The sequence below is a fragment of the Actinia tenebrosa genome, unplaced genomic scaffold (assembly GCF_029948245.1).
Source record: "Actinia tenebrosa isolate PJP-AT-01 unplaced genomic scaffold, QUT_ActTen_1.0 PGA_scaffold13__45_contigs__length_12533684, whole genome shotgun sequence".
Classification (NCBI taxonomy): Eukaryota; Metazoa; Cnidaria; class Anthozoa; order Actiniaria; family Actiniidae; genus Actinia; species Actinia tenebrosa.
This window is the reverse complement of record NW_028292573.1, coordinates 5,379,277-5,400,058: the sequence shown is the minus strand read 5'-3', so window position 1 is coordinate 5,400,058 and position 20,782 is coordinate 5,379,277. Positions and strand designations below refer to the sequence as shown.

General features: G+C 36.5%; 3 protein-coding genes across 3 annotated transcripts; 2 read left to right on the top strand and 1 right to left on the bottom strand.

The window, feature by feature from the left end:
* The first annotated feature begins 2,938 nt into the window (after window positions 1-2,938).
* Window positions 2,939-4,373, top strand: LOC116286466 (histamine H2 receptor-like). Its single transcript, XM_031692986.2, has one exon. The coding sequence runs from the start codon at window positions 2,987-2,989 to the stop codon at window positions 3,899-3,901; it is 915 nt and encodes a 304-aa protein (XP_031548846.2). The 5' UTR covers window positions 2,939-2,986; the 3' UTR covers window positions 3,902-4,373.
* A 6,649-nt stretch (window positions 4,374-11,022) lies between these two features.
* On the bottom strand, window positions 11,023-11,995 carry LOC116286499 (histamine H2 receptor-like). The gene is made up of 2 exons (XM_089028721.1): window positions 11,473-11,995; window positions 11,023-11,363 (listed from the first exon to the last, which is right to left on the bottom strand). Exons 1-2 carry the CDS (start codon window positions 11,993-11,995, stop codon window positions 11,023-11,025), a joined length of 864 nt encoding a protein of 287 aa, XP_088884847.1.
* A 4,697-nt stretch (window positions 11,996-16,692) lies between these two features.
* Window positions 16,693-20,115, top strand: LOC148911668 (uncharacterized). Its single transcript, XM_089029234.1, has one exon. The coding sequence runs from the start codon at window positions 16,760-16,762 to the stop codon at window positions 20,018-20,020; it is 3,261 nt and encodes a 1,086-aa protein (XP_088885360.1). The 5' UTR covers window positions 16,693-16,759; the 3' UTR covers window positions 20,021-20,115.
* The last annotated feature ends 667 nt before the right edge of the window (window positions 20,116-20,782 follow it).

Here is a 20,782-nt window from a genome sequence, read left to right as displayed (position 1 = left end):
TTTGTCAACTGTAAGTCCAGGTTTACTAAGACTACAACATATCAAAAAATGAAGGTTGATCATTGGGCTAGATTGTGAGTAAATCGCGAAAATTTGGATTGCGAGCAACGTCAAAATGTTTTGGAAATTAATAATTGAGAACTCTTTCTTAAACGCAATAAAATTAGCGACTTCGGGTTTATAATCATAATATGTTAACGTATGTATCATTTGAAGCTTGTTTATGTTATTATTTTCAAGTGAGAAGAGAGCTTGTAATTTGCATTTTCCTATTTTCCCCGAAAGCACGGCCGCAAGCGTCGCTACCAGCCCTATATTTTCAAAAAACTATATTTTCTCAAAGAATTCGGGGTCCCCCATTTTTTATTTCATATATTCATACTGGAACTCATAACAAATGTTTACGACAAATTTTTTTAAAAAATGTTGGGAAAAAATTCACGATCGCATTACCTTAACGAGACTGATGCCTACTTGAGAACGCTCGATTTGTGCGCACGCGCGCAAAAATAGCACGGAACGATTGACAAACATCTTTTCATACATGAGTTTATTTAGAGACGGTAAAATCATTAGTAAATATATACATCACAATAATAGAAATACTGTTTTCCGGGATTGTCGTGTGAGCTTGTGTAATTAAAAATATTTATTATTAAGTTTATTATTGATTTTATACAGTGAAAGGGAATCAGTACTTCTTTTATCATGCGGAAGACTGTTTCATAATTAAAGCTGCTCCACAATAACTGAAATAAAGTTTCAGATAATTGATGACTGAAGTTTTTTCTTAGAATCTAGGCTTCGTTGCTTGCTCCTGATCGGTTCAAGTTTGACTCGCAGCTTAATTGATAAGTTTGTTTTTATTATGTTTCGTGTTTGGTCAGTTCTTCAAGTGGTTCGGGATAGTTTTTACGCACAGTAAATTCTGTATAAGAAAACCTTCCTAAAGTTTTCCTTTTTGCTGAAGTCTAAAGTAGTCACGACCCACTTTAATGAAAGGTGTTACTGATCTGAAATTATGGCAAGGAGCGAGCGGAATTGAAGAGATTTGAACCAATCAAAGTTTGAAGTTTTTCTTTTTCATCGAGACTTTTTTTAAGAAAAAAATAAATAAAACAATATTTAAAGTGCATAAATGACACCTAACTCAATACTCTCACCATTGATTCTACATGAAGTGAATAGTTGATTGGTAAAATATTTTCATATGATTTGAGTGATGCATCTTGAAGATATCAAGGTATAAATACTTCCAATGTGTTGTGAAGTTGGCATTTGTGTTTGTTTGTCGTCGCTTGTAAACTAAGACCCCTTGCCAAAATGGCGGCCGCAAATTCGGTTGAGTTAAAACAAAAACTGAGAGAAAAACCAATACCAGCACTGGAAAGAGCACCTTTACTTTAGTAACCCTATGAAGATTCATTATGTCAAGTGTTATATCGGCCAAGAAAACTTTAGTTGAAAATTGACAAGTTAGATTATATCTGCCTAGGAAAAAGTGTTTGCTTTGCTGGCTTGAAAACGTCATCACATAAAGCAAACAGACAATTTTACTAGTAACAAAACAAACAAATCTTCAGTTATATTTGGCAGTAACATCTGCGAAGCTCGCGTGAGAGTTCCTGAAATGAAGACTTTTATATGTTATTTTACTACCAAAGTAATTATGTCAGGACCCTCAAAATCTCGTATTGTAGCACCTCCTCTAAACAAAAGTTTGATTTAATATAATTTAGTATATTGATAGAGAGATACGGCCATAAATCATTTCATTGCAGGTTTACTGATAAATAAATATGGATTCGGTGATTTGTTATGGATACAGATTTTCATGGGGTAGAGTCAATTGACAGCAGTAAATCAACTGATATAGTTCCAATTCTAAAAATTTAATTATTCATGAAAAGTTTTGATAAAAATATTTCAAATAATTTTGAATAGAAATGAAGACTGGCGGCAGATGATATATGAAATTACTCGTACCAAACTGTCAAAACAACCCGATGGTTCCAAGTATATTACCTTATAAATTGAATCAAATAAACAAGGCTTGATTAAAATTGTTTTTAGCATTATTAAAACAAGGACAGATGCTTTTTTTTTTTTTTTTTTTTTTTGTTCACTTGGTTTATAAGTTACGTACACGGTTGTGTTCGCACTGCTTTTGATTCCATTCCATACAGTTATCAACGTTGTTCTTTGCTAGATAAACTTCGACAGGGAAGATCGACTGTTAGTCAAATCAAAAAAATATAAAAAGGAATAAAGGCAAGTCTTCAAAAAGAAGTTAAAAGGTTTACGGCGATACTAAGGTAAAGCTTTTGTCGTTTCCCCCTGTTGTTCTTCAGACAAACAGATAAACCTTACGAAGAAAGATAAACTATAATACTGTATAGTTCACAAATAGATGAAAAGGGTTCTATCAATTTAGGAAGTTATTTTTAAAAAAATTAAAATTTTACTGCAATAAGACGGTAAAATTTAAGCAGTAAAATAGGAAAGCCTTCTCCAAGTCAATTGCGGCAAAACAATATTTCATATTGATTTTAATATTACGTTAAGTTTTCCGTTGAATGTTTTCCTTAGCCTGAACGTTTAGTGATCATACACCTGCCACTGAAGCACCAAACCAAAATGCTTTCCTTCCTTCCTTTCCTTCCTTCCTTCGAATTCCTTCCTTTCCTTTCCTTCCTTCCTTCCTTCCTTCCTTCCTTCCGTGCTTCCTTCCTTGCTTCCTGCTTCCTTCCTTCCTTCCTTGCTCCATGGCACATTTCAATCTAAGCATAAGTCTTCGCCATTGAAGGGTGGATGGACGTGTACTCTAGACGTAGTTATAGACGACTGTAATTTTCACTTCAATTTTCACGCTTTATAATATAAAGATTCTGAAAACTCATTACCGACAATTTGATTAAACCTGTTTCATTTTAGAATGGATGTGGGGACGAACTCTACCCAAGTGAATTTACGATGGCTCGAGTTCATGAACCGCAGTCCAGCTACCATCGTTGTAGAGACAAGTGTAATACTCCTTATTGCACTGATTGCCATTGGAGGAAATCTTCTGGTAGTAATCTCCATCTATCGTAATCCCAGTCTTCGTTCCATCACTAACTACTTCGTACTCTCGCTCGCTGCGACTGATGTCGTGTATCCAGCAGTAGGACTGCCTCCTTCTCTAATTTGGTCTATTATGAGTCGTTATACTTTTGAGCAAAACGTATGTACCTTTCAAGCCGTGTGTACACTTGCTTTGTCCTACGTTTCCATCTGTATGATAGTGTTAATGGCAATCAATCGGTTTGTTCGCGTTTGTAAGCCTCAGAAATACAAGAAAGTGTTCAACAAGATCACATCTCTTGTGATGATCACTTTTGTGTGGGTAGTCAGTTTTATACTAGTGACTTTAAGTATAGCAAATGGAGACAGGTTTGCCCTGGCTCGCTTCGTTCCCACGCAAATAAGATGTGGTATTGTTTACGACAGGCGAAACACATTCGCGAAAACTGTTGGAAATACGCTCAATGTGATTTTCGTGTTCTTGCCCATCGGCATCATCGTCTACTGCTACTTCAAAGTCTTCAAGAAAATCCGAGAACACAAGAGAAACATCGCTCCTGCCTCCAATCCAAACAGCCTGGGCACAAGTGTACAAGAAATCAAGGTCACGTGGACCATGTTCGCAGTTTTGATTGGGTTTTGCTCGACATGGATTCCAGCGGTTATTATACTTATCTCTAACAATGCTTGTGACTTTTTCAAATGCAAAGTACCTCGCCAGGCTAATATGGTACTACCATTTGCAGCACTGGGCAGCTCTGCCATCAATCCTGTGATATATGGAGCAATGAACACTGCATTCAGGAGAGAGTACATTAAGATCCTTCGCTGTATGTAGATCAATGAATGACGCCATATATAGAGGCCCAGAAATACAACATCCTAACGAGGAGCCCCGAGGCCCTGAGCCCATCCTTTTTTTCCGCTCCATTTTTTTATCTTGTTAAAACAACTCTTCGCTATCAGTTTGTGAGGAAATCCTTACACCAGTTCTAAAGTGAACCTGAGATACCAAAATTACGCGTAAAGTTCCTGCAGCAGTATTTCATGCAACACTGTAACAAAGCCTTGGTAAAGTCCAAAAACACAACGCTAAGTAGCTGCGCGCAGTAGCTCTTCATTTAGTTTAGCTCTGGCGTTTGCTGTTTTGAATGCAAGTCGCTCGTTACAACCACAGCAAGCGAAATAGAAACTCTGGAGCCCAGGGTAGCATTTAGTGTCTTTGCAATCTGTAAATAATAATAATAAATAATGATAACTTAATCTGTAAATATAAGACCATTGACATATGCTTAATTACTTAGAACATTGTTACTTAAGACTAGATTAGCTTTTTAGTTAATTTTAAGTAACATTTACTTATTATTTGTATAATCTTTCTAATTACCTTGTAACTAATTGTAAATATTTATAACAAAAAAGTAATAAATTTGTTGTTCTTGTTGTCCATTGATGTTGCATGTGATAACACTAGTTGAATTGGCAGAGAAGTGTCCTTTTACAAACCCTTTTTCTGCGAGTCTGTTAGATAAGGAACCTCATTTGAGTATACTATGCTTGGTGTGAGATATATGCAATCCTCCTTGACATTTACTTGGTAGTAATGAGATAGGTCGATACTTTGCAACCACTTTCTTGGGATCCATTCCTAAGATATTAATTACTATAAGCCTATTTCAAAAAATGTTGTCATCGCCCAATGCGATGGGCGATAGTTCATTCCGAAACGGAAATGGTTTTGTCGACTACAAACAACATTGAATCAGTCTCAACAGTTAGGTCCATGTTCTTGACGAGAATAAGAAGGCGCAGAAGTACAAGCCATTCCAACTATTCTTGGATTTTGAAATAACCTCTTGCCTCTTGCCTCTTGCCTCTTGCCTCTTGCCTCTTGCCTCTTGCCTCTTGCCTCTTGCCTCTTGCCTCTTGCCTCTTGCCTCTTGCCTCTTGCCTCTTGCGATTACATTTTTTGAGAAATAGGCATACGAAAGAAGCCAAGCATTTCGTAAAGGGGGGGACTCTTTTATATATATGAGGGGAGCTATTCTTGTCGGAAATTTTGCAAATGACCCCTCAATTTAAAGGTAACTGAGTTTTGTCTTGGTGGGCATAACATGTGAATCATTTTTACCCCTATATAACAGGTACCATTAGACTTTTTTACTGATACGGCGGCTATCTTGAATTATGGGAAGCCGAAGGGGGCAAGGTAGAAAATTTATCAAGCATAAAGTGGAGGGGTTACGTTTTCAAATAAGTTTTGGAGTTTCGGATATTGTTCCATTTACCAGCAAATTCAATTTCTATTTACATGTGCTTTTCATTTGAAAGCGTAAAGTTATATAAACAGACACCCTGACAGCTGTGCAGTCTATATACATCTTCCGATATTTGTCTCCTTGCATCCCATAATCAAGCAATAGAATTCAAGATGGCCGCCGTATCAGTAAAAAGGTCTATTAACTCGGTACGATATCATCATATCATCACATATTAGAACGTTTTCACATAACGGGTTATCTTATGCTAATGAGTTTGATGAGTTACATATAATATGCTAATGATCTGACACACGCGAATATGCTGCACGCTTAGCTCCGCAAAACCGAATTCGAACAAAAATAATAATTATTATAATGATGATTTATTAACTTATATTGCGCAATTATCAATCATGTAAATTTTTCAGCTGCGCATTACAATAATTACTACTTAAAAGCTCATCAACTTACATTATCAAAATTAAAATTAAAAACCAAACCAAACCAAACCAAACCAAACCAAACCAAACCAAACCAAACCAAACCAAACCAAACCAAACCAAACCAAACCAAACCAAACCAAACCAAACCAAACCAAACCAAACCAAACCAAACCAAACCAAACCAAACCAAACCAAACCAAACCAAACCAAACCAAACCAAACCAAACCAAACCAAACCGAACCAAACCAAACCAAACCAAACCAAACCAAACCAAACCAAACCAAACCAAACCAAACCAAACCAAACCGAACCAAACAAGGCAAGGCATACTCCAGACAACTCACATTGTACGAAAACGTACTCTCATCCAATCAAATGCCCGAAACGCGGCATGACTATACCACGGTGAGGACACAGTCTTGCAAATGTCACGGAGCTCCCAGACCAATCACATTGCACGAGGAAAAAATCCTCCATTCAAAATTCTAGAAAACATCACGGTTGCAGCAAAGCACGATACGGCCACCGACGTTTTAACATTTATACGATAACTGCTCTACGTCTCGTAGATATTTTATGTCCAAACAGTTCTTCGCGCAAGGCAGATATGCAAAAGTTTTAGGGAGGGGAAAACAATATGTAAAGAGATATAATCACATCAAACAAGCATTCATATCCAGCCGCCACCCGGTTAGCTCTTATGCAAAAGTTTTGGGGAGGGGAAAAAATACAAACAAACAAACAAGCACACAAACAAACAAACAAACAAACAACAAACAAACAAACAAACAAACAAACAATTTCGAGATATGCTTCGTTTGTCACAGCATGCATCCTGCATGTCATGGCTCTCATCGCGTTATAATGTAAAGCCCCTTTATCCTCAAAGTTTTAATTTCTATACTGAGTTTTTTCTTAGTAGAGACTCACTCTCTTACTTATTTCTGTTTAGTTCAGTCTAGACTTGATCAACACTATCCTACAGAGAATCTGTATGTATTGTATTGTATTGTTTTGTTTTTTGTTTGTTTTTTTTTTTGTCTTTATTTAAGTAATAGAGAACAAAAAACAACTGTTGATAAGGTACTTTCGAAAAGTCACAAGATTAGATGTGGCGTACCTCAAGGGTCAATCTTAGGGCCTTATTATATCTGTTATTTATAATCTATATTAATGATCTTTCAGCTTGTGATCTGAATTCTAATATCCGTATGTATGCAGATGATAGTAGCCTAACCTTGGCAAATGCAAATGAGTCAGTTCTTGAACAACAAATGAATGATGACCTGAATGAAATTCAAATCTGGCTGAAAGCAAATAAGCTTAGTTTAAATGTAACAAAAACGAAATGTATGATAATGACTAGCCAAAAGAAAGCCAAAAACCTTAGTTATCCTTTTCTGATCAAAGTAAATAACAAACCCTCTCAAAAGAGAGGTGTGCTACAAATACTTAGGTCTAGAAATTGACCAGTCATTAACTTGGAAAGATCAAATGGAACAAATTTCTAAGAAGGTGTCTGGAGGGATAGGTGAGCTAAGAAGAGCTAGACATCTTGTCCCTAATGAAACACTTATTACAATGTATAAATCACTCATACTGCCATACTTTGATTACGGCAGTGCAGCATGGGGTAACTTTGGAAAAGGTTTGTCTGACTCTCTGCAAATCCTCCAGAACAGAGCAGCAAGAGTTGTCACCTTTTCAAATTACGACAAAAGATCTAGCGAGCTATTAAATGAGCTTAAGTGGGATAGGCTAGATGTGCGAAGGCAGAAACAATCTGCTATATAAATGTTCAAATTAAACACTGAATAATAGCTCTCCACATTACTTAACAAATATGTTTAAGAATATAAGAAACATTCATTCCCATAATCTAAGAGGATCTTCCCACGGCTTATTTGTACCCAGACAAAATAGTGAATCTGGGAATTAACGCAGTTTTAACTACAGAGGGGCTGTTCTTTGGAATAGCCTCCCTGATAATATAATCAAACAGCCTTTGGCGAACTCGTGGATACTAGTTGTACTTTTTGGAGATTGGGCTCCCTGTGTCATTGTTATGCCTGTTGACATTCGAAGGATTCAAAGTATTTCGCTTGATTTCATACTTTTTTAAATACTCAACTTAGCTGGTAAAATCAGTAATAGTTCTTTTATTTTATTTTCCTTTTAACACCTAGTCTTTTGTTATTTTGTTGAATTTGGAAGCGAATTCTGTGATGAATTAATTGTCTGAACTTCAATTACGAAAGACGGCTTCGACTTCGATGGAGTCAACTGAGTCGAGTATAGAGTATAATTGGAAGAAGATCTATTTGCAAACGCTTTCTCTGTTTTCAATTTAAAAGGCGGGCTGTGTGTTTATTCCAGGAATCATTCTACCTACGAGCTCAAAACTGAATATACAAGATAATCGGCCGTTTATGATACAATCGGGGCGATCAACAAAAAGCGTTGCGTTATGCGTTAGGTTGATTTACATTACTACTTTATATCTTGACCTTCAAGGGTCACGGCTCCTACATTTTTAACATGAAACTATATTTTGATAGAAATTCGTTTAGAAATGCTATTTATTTTGCCTTCATCCAAGTCTGTAAATTACTGATTATTTATTGGAGCGGACTGTTGTTATACCTTCGCACATTTCAACATTCAAGAACATTATTGCTTCGGCTGTTTGTAATGTGCAGCGATCAAACTACTTTTTATTCAGAAAGGCTTAATATTTGAATGACAAAACTGGCCGAACTTCCTTCAAAAATCCAATGGAATCGTTCTTTTTTTCGTCTTTTTCTATTTTTTCTACGATCTACATCTACATTGATTATTTTCTTAAGACGTCACTCAGTAAATACAACTGTCCATATCAGTAATAAAACTTCGCTCGATCGAGCTTATAAGATTTTTTTGCGAAATACCGTCGTGACTTTGAGCTGTCTCTATGGAGAATAAAGTCCTCTAGAGCTTGAAATCAGACTTTTTCCTTGAGTTCTAATTAAAATAGCTTTTTTCGATATATAGCCGGCTCGATCTACAAGTCTTCAGAAAAATCGAAATGTCGACGTTGTACATAAGCGTTTTTGTTTACTTTTAAATGCATCAGGAAAAAAGGTTTGACTTATTGAAACTTTATTTCAGGCGTTATTTGTATAATTTTACTTCAACTTGCATCTTTCCTTGATTCTTTTGATATGAATAATCCGAAGATAAAACTATGTGCGAGACTGCGCATGCACAGGTGGGACCCCATGGCGTTCACAAGTGCTAGAAACTATCCCACATGGATCATCAGCATTCCATTTCCTCATATAAAATATCAAAGTAATCTATAGTGTAATAACAGCTTTGTGCCTGTTAGTGTCGTGTAACGTTCGTAATCAGATGACGTAAGACGATTGGTAATCGTTTAAATATCGATCTGCTAACATCTTAGTGAGTGAGTGAGTGAGTGAGTGAGCGAGTGAGTGACACATTTGCATATTCAGACCCCTCACAATAACTCGTTTCTATGCTTCGCGTATCCACGAGTTAAAAAGTGTGTCAACATTAAATAACTTCCGTAAGTCATTGGGTGATTTTTTCAATAATTAGAATTCGTAATAGCGGAGCTCCCGCGCGGAGCACCATACTTAAGAAAAAATGGTAAACCATCGAGTTGATTTTTCATGGCTTGGCTGACGTCACTTCCGTCCGTCCGTCCGTCCGTCCGTGTACACGACACAGGAATCCCGCTTGATGTCAAAGCAAAACTACTCACAAATGCGGCTCTCAAATGCACAGAAAAAATCGCTTTAGGACAAGTTATAGACCAAAAATAATTAAATAAGTACTTTCATGTAGTCAAAGATAGATCAAGAAGTGTTTTTCAAGAATTCAGGTGTGTGTTTTTTAGCAAATAATCGTATATATAGATTTTTTTCACAAGCATTTTTCTCGACGAATCGACAAATCAAAGACTTTCTCTCAAAGCTTTTTATATTTCTATCGATAAGCTTAATTTATTTAAATGTTGGAAGAAATATGACACGAAGAGTATATATCAACAAATATTCGTCCTTTATTTAGCTTTGTAAATCTTAAACAATTCGGTTGTTTTTAACCAGCTATCGTATGTTTTTCGTTCAAGAAAAATGCAGCTTTGTTCGCCTCCTATATTCAAAAACATTTACAAACGCCAATTTACTGCCAAAGAAATTCGTCATTTTGTATTTTGCATTGCCTTTTGCATTATTTTCTATTTTGTCTCAGTTGTTCTTGTCAAGTTTAAATGAATGTAAGCTTTGGTTTTGGAAAACTGTAAAAAACCTAATTAAGTAAACCTTATTTTTTGCTCACCTTAACCAGTTTTCAAGTCTGTTTTTTGGTCTTGATTTGTCCTAAATCTCCAGATTTTCGATTTCAATGAAAGACATACGAGGTAAATTTCACTAAACTTGATATTGTATTGGATTATCTGTAGTTAGCTTTCGTTTTTTTAAGTAAAAAAAACTTTGGAAAACTTTGTCGAAGAATCTTCCAAGAACAAAACTAGCCCCTGGGGGTGATGGTGAGTTGTGTACAAAATTCCTAAGTGGGAGGGAATGCTCGCGCAAAAAAAAACAAAAAAACAAAAAAACAACAACAACAACAAAAAACAAAAAAAACGATGTAGTGCATTTCGATTCGATTTCACTGCATGGTTTTTATTATGGGAGAAATTATCATCATTTCGAATAAAAAATATTTGAAGATTTTTTCCCCCGATCTTATTTTTACCTTTCAGTTTCATTCAAATTGTTCTCCCTGTGACTTCCGTATCGGGAGCTCCGCTTTTAGGCAGTGCCTAAATATATATATTATACTCTGCCAGCGGAGGTACTCTCCCCCTTTAGCAATTTTACTAAGGTGAGGTCGTATTGTGCCCCTGCTGACAGAATATTGAATATGTATGTATGTACGTACGTATGTATGTATGTGTGTGTGTGTGTGTGTGTGTGTGTGTGTGTGTGTGTGTGTGTGTGTGTGTGTATGTATGTATTGTATGCATGTATTCAGTCTTTGTACCAATATCCATTCTTCTTAAAGTCTTTTCTTCGTTACAATGTAACGCTAGCTGACAACATATTCTATCGAATCAAGTGGTTTTAGGAAATTCAAGCATTCTCCATAAGGTGCTAATTGCATTCATCTAAAACGCAAAATAAGGTTCTACACGAAACTTGGTTCAGCTAGAAGAAACTTAGTAGTTTCCGTCTTTGTTTTTGTTTTAATTTCGGTCTGCATTTATTTTCCTACAGCGAAGGATCTTTATATACTCTCTCCTGAATGCAGTGTTCATTGCTCCATATATCACAGGATTGATGGCAGAGCTGCCCAGTGCTGCAAATGGTAGTACCATATTAGCCTGGCGAGGTACAGTGCATTTGAAAAAGTCACAAGTATTGTTAGAGATAAGTATAATAACCGCTGGAATCCATGTCGAGCAAAACCCAATCAAAACTGCGAACATGGTCCACGTGACCTTGATTTCTTGTACACTCGTGCCCAGGCTGTTTGGATTGGAGGCAGGAGCAATGTTTCTCTTGTGTTCTCGGATTTTCTTGAAGACTTTGAAGTAGCAGTAGACGATGATGCCGATGGGCAACAACACGGAAATCACATTGAACGTAGTTGCAACCGTCATCGCGAATGTGTTTCGCATGTCGTATAACAATACCACATCTTATTTGCGAGGGAACGAAGCGAGCCAGGTAAAGACTGTCTCCATTTGCTATACTTAAAGTCACTACTATAAAACTGACTACCCACACAAAAGTGATCATCACAAGAGATGTGATCTTGTTGAACACTTTCTTGTATTTCTGTGGCTTACAAACGCGAACAAACCGATTGATTGCCATTAACACTATCATACAGATGGAAACGTAGGACAAAGCAAGTGTACACACGGCTTGAAAGGTACATACGTTTTGCTCAAAAGTAAAACGACTCATAATAGACCAAATTAGAGAAGGAGGCAGTCCTACTGCTGGATACAAAACATCAGTCGCAGCGAGCGAGAGTACGAAGTAGTTAGTGATGGTACGAAGGCTGGGATTACGATAGATGGAGATTACTACCAGAAGATTTCCTCCAATGGCAATCAGTCCAATAAGGAGTACAATACTTGTCTCTACAGCGATGGTAGCTGGACTGCGGTTCATGAACTCAAGCATTGCTTTGGATATCGTTTTATTCATCTAAAGTAACAAAAAAGAAATAAACATTAGACCAGTGAAAATTGCAGTCGTCTATAATCACATCGAGAGTACACTTCCATCTATGCTTCAATGGCGAGGATTTATGCTTAGACTGAAATGTGCCATGCAGGAAGGAAGGAAGGAAGGAAGGAAGGAAATAATAATAATAATATAATAATAATATTTATTTATAAAGCGCAAATACAAATCTGTTCTAAGCGCTAGTAAACAAACGACAAAGACAACGACAAAATAAAATAATTTACAAAGAATATGCTAATTTGAAGAGATAAGTTTTAAGTTCAGTTTTGAATGAGGCAAGACTTGATGCATTTCGGAGAGATATTGGAAGTGAGTTCCAGAGTTCAGGAGCAGCCACAGAGAAGGAGCGATGACCATAAGATTTAAGATTATAAGAATGTGCTGATAGAAGAACTTGTGATGCAGAACGAAGATTACGGAAAGAAGGAAGAAAGAATATATATCAAAGCGTTAGGATAAATAATAAACCATATTGCCAACTCAGTTGATCCTTGTCAGTGCTACAAAAGAGACAACCCAAAAGGGTTAGCTTTTAACAAAGACACTTTAAGTTCCAGCAGGCACACGAACTAAAAATTGCTATGGATAAAATTTAGAATTATCTTTACTAAAAAAATCAGTTTAAAGGTTTCCCGAAACGTCAACATGTTAAGAGTCAATGTCTGTAACGGTCGAGAATAATCGGACAGTTGAAAAAAAATCGAAATTGCTCATGCTTTGCCTAAATACCCTTTGTGGTGAGACATTTTCGAAAATACAACTTTAAGTCCTGGGCACCTCTTATCTTTTGGGGAATCGCTCAAAAAGGATTAAGGGATCCAGAAGGGCTTGGGCACCCTGTTTCGAATAGGAAAATGTAAGATTTTCTCGGCAATCGAACGGCTTCGCGTTTTATTCTATACAACCCATTATTTTTTCTAGCAAAGGCACATTCTTTATCTTGAATTTAGTGTAAAAATAGTTTTGCTAATGCTCGTTTTAAATATAAACTACGGAATTTTGAATGGGCCCTACTTTGACGTTTCCAAAAATTTGTAATTTTTCAATCAGTGCCTAAATGAATTGTGGTACATGCACGGCCAGAACTAAAAAAATACCACTTTGCTACGGAATAACCCTTCTACGATGACATATCCAAATATTATTGGCGGCCCACTAAACCTCGTTCACTGAGAGCCTCAAATGTGTCTGTAGTTTTCACTCAAGTGAGCGTTACGCAACGCTTATTGTATTAGGTCAGCAGCTCATTTTCTAGGAATTTCACTATAATAACACAGTTAAAAATAATTACCTTGATGTTTTTCTTTGCGCAATTTCACTATACACAAAGCCAGTTAAAAGTAATTACCTTGAGGTTTTTCATTGCGCAATTTCTGAGGGAAATTTCACTATACACAAAGCCAGTTAAAAGTAATTACGTTGATGTTTTTCTATGTATTTAGGCAAAACATGAGCAATTTCGATTTTATTAACTTTCCGATTATTCTCTACCGTTACAGGCGTTGACTCTTAATTCACAAAAGAACAAGTTTTGCCATTCAAGATTATTTTTACTCTATCATTCTAGCCGAGTGTTGTTTTATGCTGGCAATTCGTTAAAAGTTTTCCTGCTTAATATCAATAAATCTTCCAAAATTTAATTTGGCTGCAACTTATAAATAATTTTTAAGGGTCTTATAATCACTAGTTAAAGTTTTTTCTTTATATCCCAATGGGAAGTACTATATTTTAACGAAATTTTTATAGGAGTCTGTGACGTCAAACACACAACACTAAACATCGCTCCTTACATTTCTTTGTAAATAACTTCATGTTTTACTTTAATTCTATTAAGCCCAAAGTGCCGCTTAGGAACTTAACGTACATTGTGGTTAGAATCATGTTATTGTATCTTTTCTTTAATACTGGTTATAAAACTGGAAGATATTTTGATTACAAAATGCAAAGAAATGTACGGAGCGACGTTTAGTGTTGAGTGTATGACGTCACAGACTCTTATGAAAATTCGCAAAAATACAATACTTCCCATTCGAATATCAGGAAAAAACTTTAACCAGTGATTATTAACCTCCAAGTGTTATTCCATTAAAGTTTCAGCTGAATGAAAATTCGGATTATTTTAATGCTAGTCCTCCTACATATTTTGGGAGTTCAACATCATAGATATATTGATAAATTTACCACCTTCATTTAAGTAAAACATACCTGTAAACTATTTTTCTTCGAGGAAGGGACGCTAAAGAGTGCGGAAAAACTGGTACTCGACCTTTACACTGTATACTGAAAACCCTTTAAGAAACTTCTTAGCATATGTATTTTTCAATTTTACGAACTGCCAGATGTCATGGTCATTGTATAGGGATGGCACCGTTGTTGGCATTATTCAAATTTTCGATACATCTATTCATATGGTCATTGTTTACTGACAGGCGCCTTCCAATCGCACTCCAGGACCTTTAAAGTTATACGTATTTTTTTCCCCACAATATTTTTGTATAAAAGAATTGTATATAATAAAATAAATATGGTTTAAAGGGATAAAAAAGCTATGACAATTTGTTTAATTTTATTCGTTTCGACTCCCGCTGCAGTGGTTTGACATCCTATATATAGCATCTTTTATGAGCTCTCTACAATTTGTTTAAGTTCTACACCATTGCATTTGCACTACTTAGCAATTCTACTTGTTTTGAGCGTAATTCATTATAAATACCTCTTTGTGTTTTTACAGATTGTGTGCAGCCCTCAGACCAGGCACACCTCCAGATGACTCTATGGCTTCCTTCATCTGGGGTCTCGATGTCATGGCCTAAGAACTTAGGTAAATCTTCATTTTGCTTTTTATAGACGCTGCTTTACGGTCACACGACCCTTTTCCGCCTTGTGGATCTAAAAAAGTCAAATTGGACTACGTTGATGTATAATATGCTTCATATAAGCTGTTTCTCACCGAGCAATGTTGCTGCTGCGTGGTAACAACCAGCGTTGTCTGCTCGTAGGTAGTTGTCAGTAATTTGAGGAGCGACAGCCTTAAGCTGTTTGAACACATCATTGATTATAGCAAGCACACTGCTACTATCCTGCGTACAGCTTTTAAAAAGGTGCGCAAATATAAGCATTTTCATCTTTCCTCTTGAATCTCTGATTATTGCCACGGTTATATGCCAAGGTAGTCCACGCTTCCCATGCCAGTCACTTTGACTTTCGCAAAATTTCCGCGGGAGATACTTCAGCTTCTTCAGCACATCGTTCCTCGCTAGATCCGTTAACTGCGCGAAGGAGATGCGCCTTCCATGCGTCGATGTCTTGAGAAGCCTGATTGACAATGTAAGTAAGTTCTTCAATTTCTTCTCAATTATGACTTACTTTATTTTATTTAGAGTTGATTCAGATTGATCAATTTTTCTTAACTAAATTTTTATTCCTTTGTTCGAGTATACTTCAACTAGAATTTGCTTCCTAAGAGTTTTAAAAACGTTCTCCTAATTCTGATCACTAGTCCTTGTGAGTTGTCAATCACGAATGTAACAATAACATTAGAGGAGTTTAATATTGTATGACTGTGAAAATTAAAGCTCACGGCACGAACATGGTCTTGACACGGCAAGGCATACGCCAGACAAATCACATTGCACGAAAACTTACTCTCATCCAATCGAATGCCCGAAACGCGGCATGACCATGCCACGGTGGGGACACGGCTACGCGAATGTCACGGAATTGAACTGCCAGAGCAATCACATACGGCCACCGACTTTTTAACATTCATACGATAACTGCTCTATGTCTAGTAGATATTTTAAAGCCCAAACAGTTTTTCGCGCCAGGCAGATATGCAAAAGTTTTGGGGAGGGGAAAACAATATGTAAAGAGATATAATCACATCAAACAAGCATTCATATCCAGCCGCCACCCGGTTAGCTCAGTTGGTAAGAGCGTCGGTCTGTTGTGCGGGAGGTCGTGGTTCAAGCCTCGGCCGGACCAACACTCAGGGTCTTAAAATAAATGAGGAGAAGGTGCTGCCTTTGTAATTAAATCTGCAAATGGTTAGACCTTCAAGTCTTCTCGGACAAGGACTTAAAACCGTAGGCCCTGTCTCCCAACCCTTCCTAACCTACAGTAAAATATTCGTGTAAGAGTAGGGGATTGTCTCCCGGTTCAACAGCCTATCCTAATTTGGAGGCATAACACTAATGTACTAATAAATCACTCATGATTGTAAGCGCATTGAGACCATGTGAAATGCGCTATAGAAGAACCACATTATTATGATTATTATGATTATGATTATGATTATGATGATTATGATTATGATTATGATTATGATTATGATTATGATTATGATTATGATTATGATTATGATTATGATTATGATTATGATTATGATTATGATTATGATTATGATTATGATTATGATTATGATTATGATTATGATTATGATTATGATTATGATTATGATTATGATTATGATTATGATTATGATTATGATTATGATTATGATTATGATTATGATTATGATTATGATTATGATTATGATTATGATTATGATTATGATTATGATTATGATTATGATTATGATTATGATTATGATTATGATTATGATTATGATTATGATTATGATTATGATTATTATAATTATACATGGCGTCTGGAGGTGAGGACGTGTCTTCTAGCTCTGGGGTGCTTTTTAATTTTTCTGTTGTTAATTGACCCTGAAAGGAAATGTCAAGGAAAGGAAAACGAACGAAATGGACAGAGGGAATGAACAGAGATGTTTTAGAATGTAAGGAAAGAGCATTCGAAATAATATCTTCGAAGGATCCACCGCTTAACCAAAATGGCAGAAAGAAAGGCTACATTCAAATAATGGCGGAGCTATGGGAAGAGAAAGGCTATGGAAGCCTTGGTTTAACCGGCCAAAACTTGAGAGATCAAGCCTCAAGACTGCAAAACACACAGAATTGCTCTAATATGACGATTTTAACACAAGAAACCGAAGAAAATATCGAAAATATCGAACAAAATGAGGACGAATATGCAGCTAATCAACCAAGACCGACACCGAATTTGCATACTAGTGTATTGCAATCCCCTGAGGCATTTCTCGACAAAGAAGGAAAAACCTCAAGCAAAATTCAGCCAAATCTACCTGACTTTGATGTGCTTCCCTCTAAAATAAAAGAGAAAAGTTGGGGGACCATAACTCAAGAACAGTTCTGTAAACAAATCCAGGACATCTACGATGAAATTGTTCATTTTAAACGAAATATCTTCAATATACCATCGGGTAAAGCAGGCAAGAATTTCATAACCGAATTGACGTATTGGCTAAAGCAATTCAATTCTAATACAGATCTAAATTATATTGCCTTGAAAGCCTTTATGGTGCTCCCAACGTTGATTCTACAAAAACCCTCAGCGACATCTAAAAGCAAGGAACACAGTGAGGCTATTGAACGGAGGTTGTCCTTATGGAGAGCGGGGGATCTATCTCTCCTGTTGAAAGAAATAAGGTTCATACAGAGCAGGTTTAGCAAGACGAGGAAAGCAAGATCTATGGAAGATATATCCAAAGTATTCGCCAATCTAGTTATGCAAGGAAAGCTATCAGCCGCTATAAAACTTCTTGACAGAGAGACATCTACAGGTGTCCTTACTTTATCACCCGAAGTCTTAGAGGAGCTCAAAGAGAAACATCCTTCAGCTGCAGACATCGAAGATGAAAGCCTCTTGAATGGTCCCCTGGAACCTAATCCTCATGGTATCTTTGACTTAATCGATGAACAAATGATCTACAATGCAGCAATGAGGACAAGAGGATCTGCCGGACCTTCAGGAATGGATACCGAACTTTACCGAAGAGTACTCTGTTCAAAGAATTTTAAAGCCGAAGGAAAACTACTGAGAGAAGAAATAGTAATTATGACCAGAAATCTATTGAAATCTTCATACCATCCAATCCTGCTAGAGAGCTACACCGCATGCAGGCTCATACCTTTGGATAAGAATCCCGGAATTCGACCCATAGGAGTTGGAGAAGTTCTACGGCGAATTATCGATAAAACAGTGTCTGCATTCTTTAAAGAAGAACTAAAACAAGCAGCAGGTCCCCTACAAGTTTGTGCTGGACACAGTGGAGGGGCCGAAGCCGCTATTCATGCAATGAGCCAGATCTTTAGTGAAGAGGATACAGATGCAGTACTACTGATCGATGCAAGTAACGCCTTCAATCAGATGAACCGGTCAGTAGCCATGCATAATATCCGGATTACTTGTAAAGAAATATCCTTGTACGTAATTAATACTTACAGAAGCCCTTCCAAGTGGTTTATATGTGGTGGTGGAGAGATCCTATCTCAGGAGGGCACCATACAAGGCGACCCATTAGCCATGCCATGGTATTCGGTAAATACATCCACAATAATTCAAATTTTAAGAACTTTTATTCCTGATCTAAAGCAGGTGTGGTTAGCTGATGATTCTGCGGGAGCAGGAAGAATTGTCTCTTTATTTAATTGGTATAAAAGCCTGGAACAAGAGGGCAAAAAGTATGGATATATTGTTAATGGGTCCAAAAGCTGGTTGATCGTGAAGTCGGAATCTTTGGCTTTGGAAGCGAAACAGGTATTTGGAGAAGAGGTTAACGTCACAAGCGAAGGCAAACGTCACCTTGGAGCTGTTATTGGATCAAAGATTTATAAAGACCAATTTTGCAACGAGAAAATCTACAAGTGGAAAGAAGAATTACAAACCCTCTCAGAGATTGCAAGGTGCCAGCCACAATCGGCCTATATCGCATTTACAAAGGGATACAAATCCAAGTTTACATACTTCATGCGAACAATTGAATCTTTTGAGGACTGTACTGATCCTGTTGATAATGTGATAAATGAAATGCTTCTTCCAACGCTTTTTGGTCAAAAGGAACCACTACCTGAAGAGCTGAGTAGGCTTTTTACCTTATCCCCTGCGGAAGGAGGCTTAGGGATGCCTGCAATAAAAGAAGAGGCTCCACAGCAATATGCGGCATCACTTCTAATAACAGCTTCACACACTGAGGCTATTAAAACGCAGAGCAGAACGATGTATACGACCACAGAAGATGTGAAAAAACAACATCAATCACTAAAAGCTGAAATCTCTAAATCGAAAATGGATGAAATCGATGCAGCATTACCACCTGACATACTCCGTCAAGTAACCCAAGCAAGAGACAAAGGAGCAAGCTCATGGCTCAATGCGATACCAATTAAAGAACAGGGACTTACTTTGAATAAACAAGAATTCAGAGATTCTCTTTGTCTGCGTTATAATATACCGTTATCGGGTTTACCAAGTACCTGCGCTTGTGGTACAACCTTTTCGGTAAGCCATGCACTATCTTGTAAAAAGGGAGGATTTGTTGCACAAAGGCATGACAATGTCCGTGATCTACTTGCCATACTTTTAAACAAGGTTTGCAACAACGTTCAAAAGGAGCCACAGCTTATCCCATTGGATGGCGAACAATTTAATCTAAAATCTACTAGCACAAGTCAGGATGCAAGGCTCGACATCAAAGCTGGATCGTTTTGGGCACAGGGAGTAACTGCATTTTTTGATGTAAGAGTATCGCATGTTAATTCCAAGAGCAACCAAAACAAATCCACTTCTACAATCTTCAAGGATCAAGAAAGCGAAAAAAAGAGAAAGTACCAGCAAAGAGTAATCGATGTCGATATGGGAACTTTTACGCCCTTAGTTTTTGGTACAAATGGAGGAATGGGGGCAGAATGCCAGATTTTTCTAAAGCACCTTACTGAGAAATTAACCAAGAAGACAGGGGACACATATGCAAGTACTATAACATGGATTAGAACTCGATTATCTTTTGAAATAATTAAGTCAGTACACATGTGTGTCAGGGGGACAAGAACCCCTTTTTTTATGGACAATGAATTCTTGAATGACTTTAATCTTAACGCCAATGTAGCGGAAATTTAGAAATATTTAGATTTTAATAATAATTGTATAGTTTTAATATAGTATTATATCAGTGTGAAGAGCTGGACTCGTGTTTTGAGCTATTAATTTATTTTACAAATATGTTTTCATCGATAAATAAGTATATATTATATAGATTTGTTATTTTATATTCATAATCTTTTCTTTTTTGTTTTATAATTATAGCAATATTCTTATCACGTCTCATATTATAATGAATTATTAGTTAATTATTATTGTCAATAAAGTTATTTATTATTATCATTATTATTATTATTATTATTATTATTGTTATTATTATTATTATTATTATTATTATCTAGGTGATCTCGGAAAGCGCGCAATGCATGATTTTCTGACTTGAAAAAGAATCAGTTCCTAACATGTACCTAGAGTCCTGGGCGAAACATTGCCGTGAAGGACGCCAAGTCATAGCTGCACATTTGAAGTCTATAGTAATGTTTCAAGTTATGTACAAGAAAAATTTTAAATGAAAAGTTTATTTTAAGTAAGTGTTTATCCGTTTTTGTAATTCGTATAGCCAACAAAGTTAACCTTGCGAAGTTTTTTGTTTCGAAAATGATTGAAAACTTGATAATGTGCTCAAATTGTTATTTAGTAGTAACGTGTATGTACGTACATTAATGTTTTTAAATAACAATATACTGTAAACCTTTTTTTGATTTAAAAATGTGTTGTATTTACGTGCTATTCTTATATGTTATGTTCTTGATTATTACCGATCCACACATATCTTTTTCT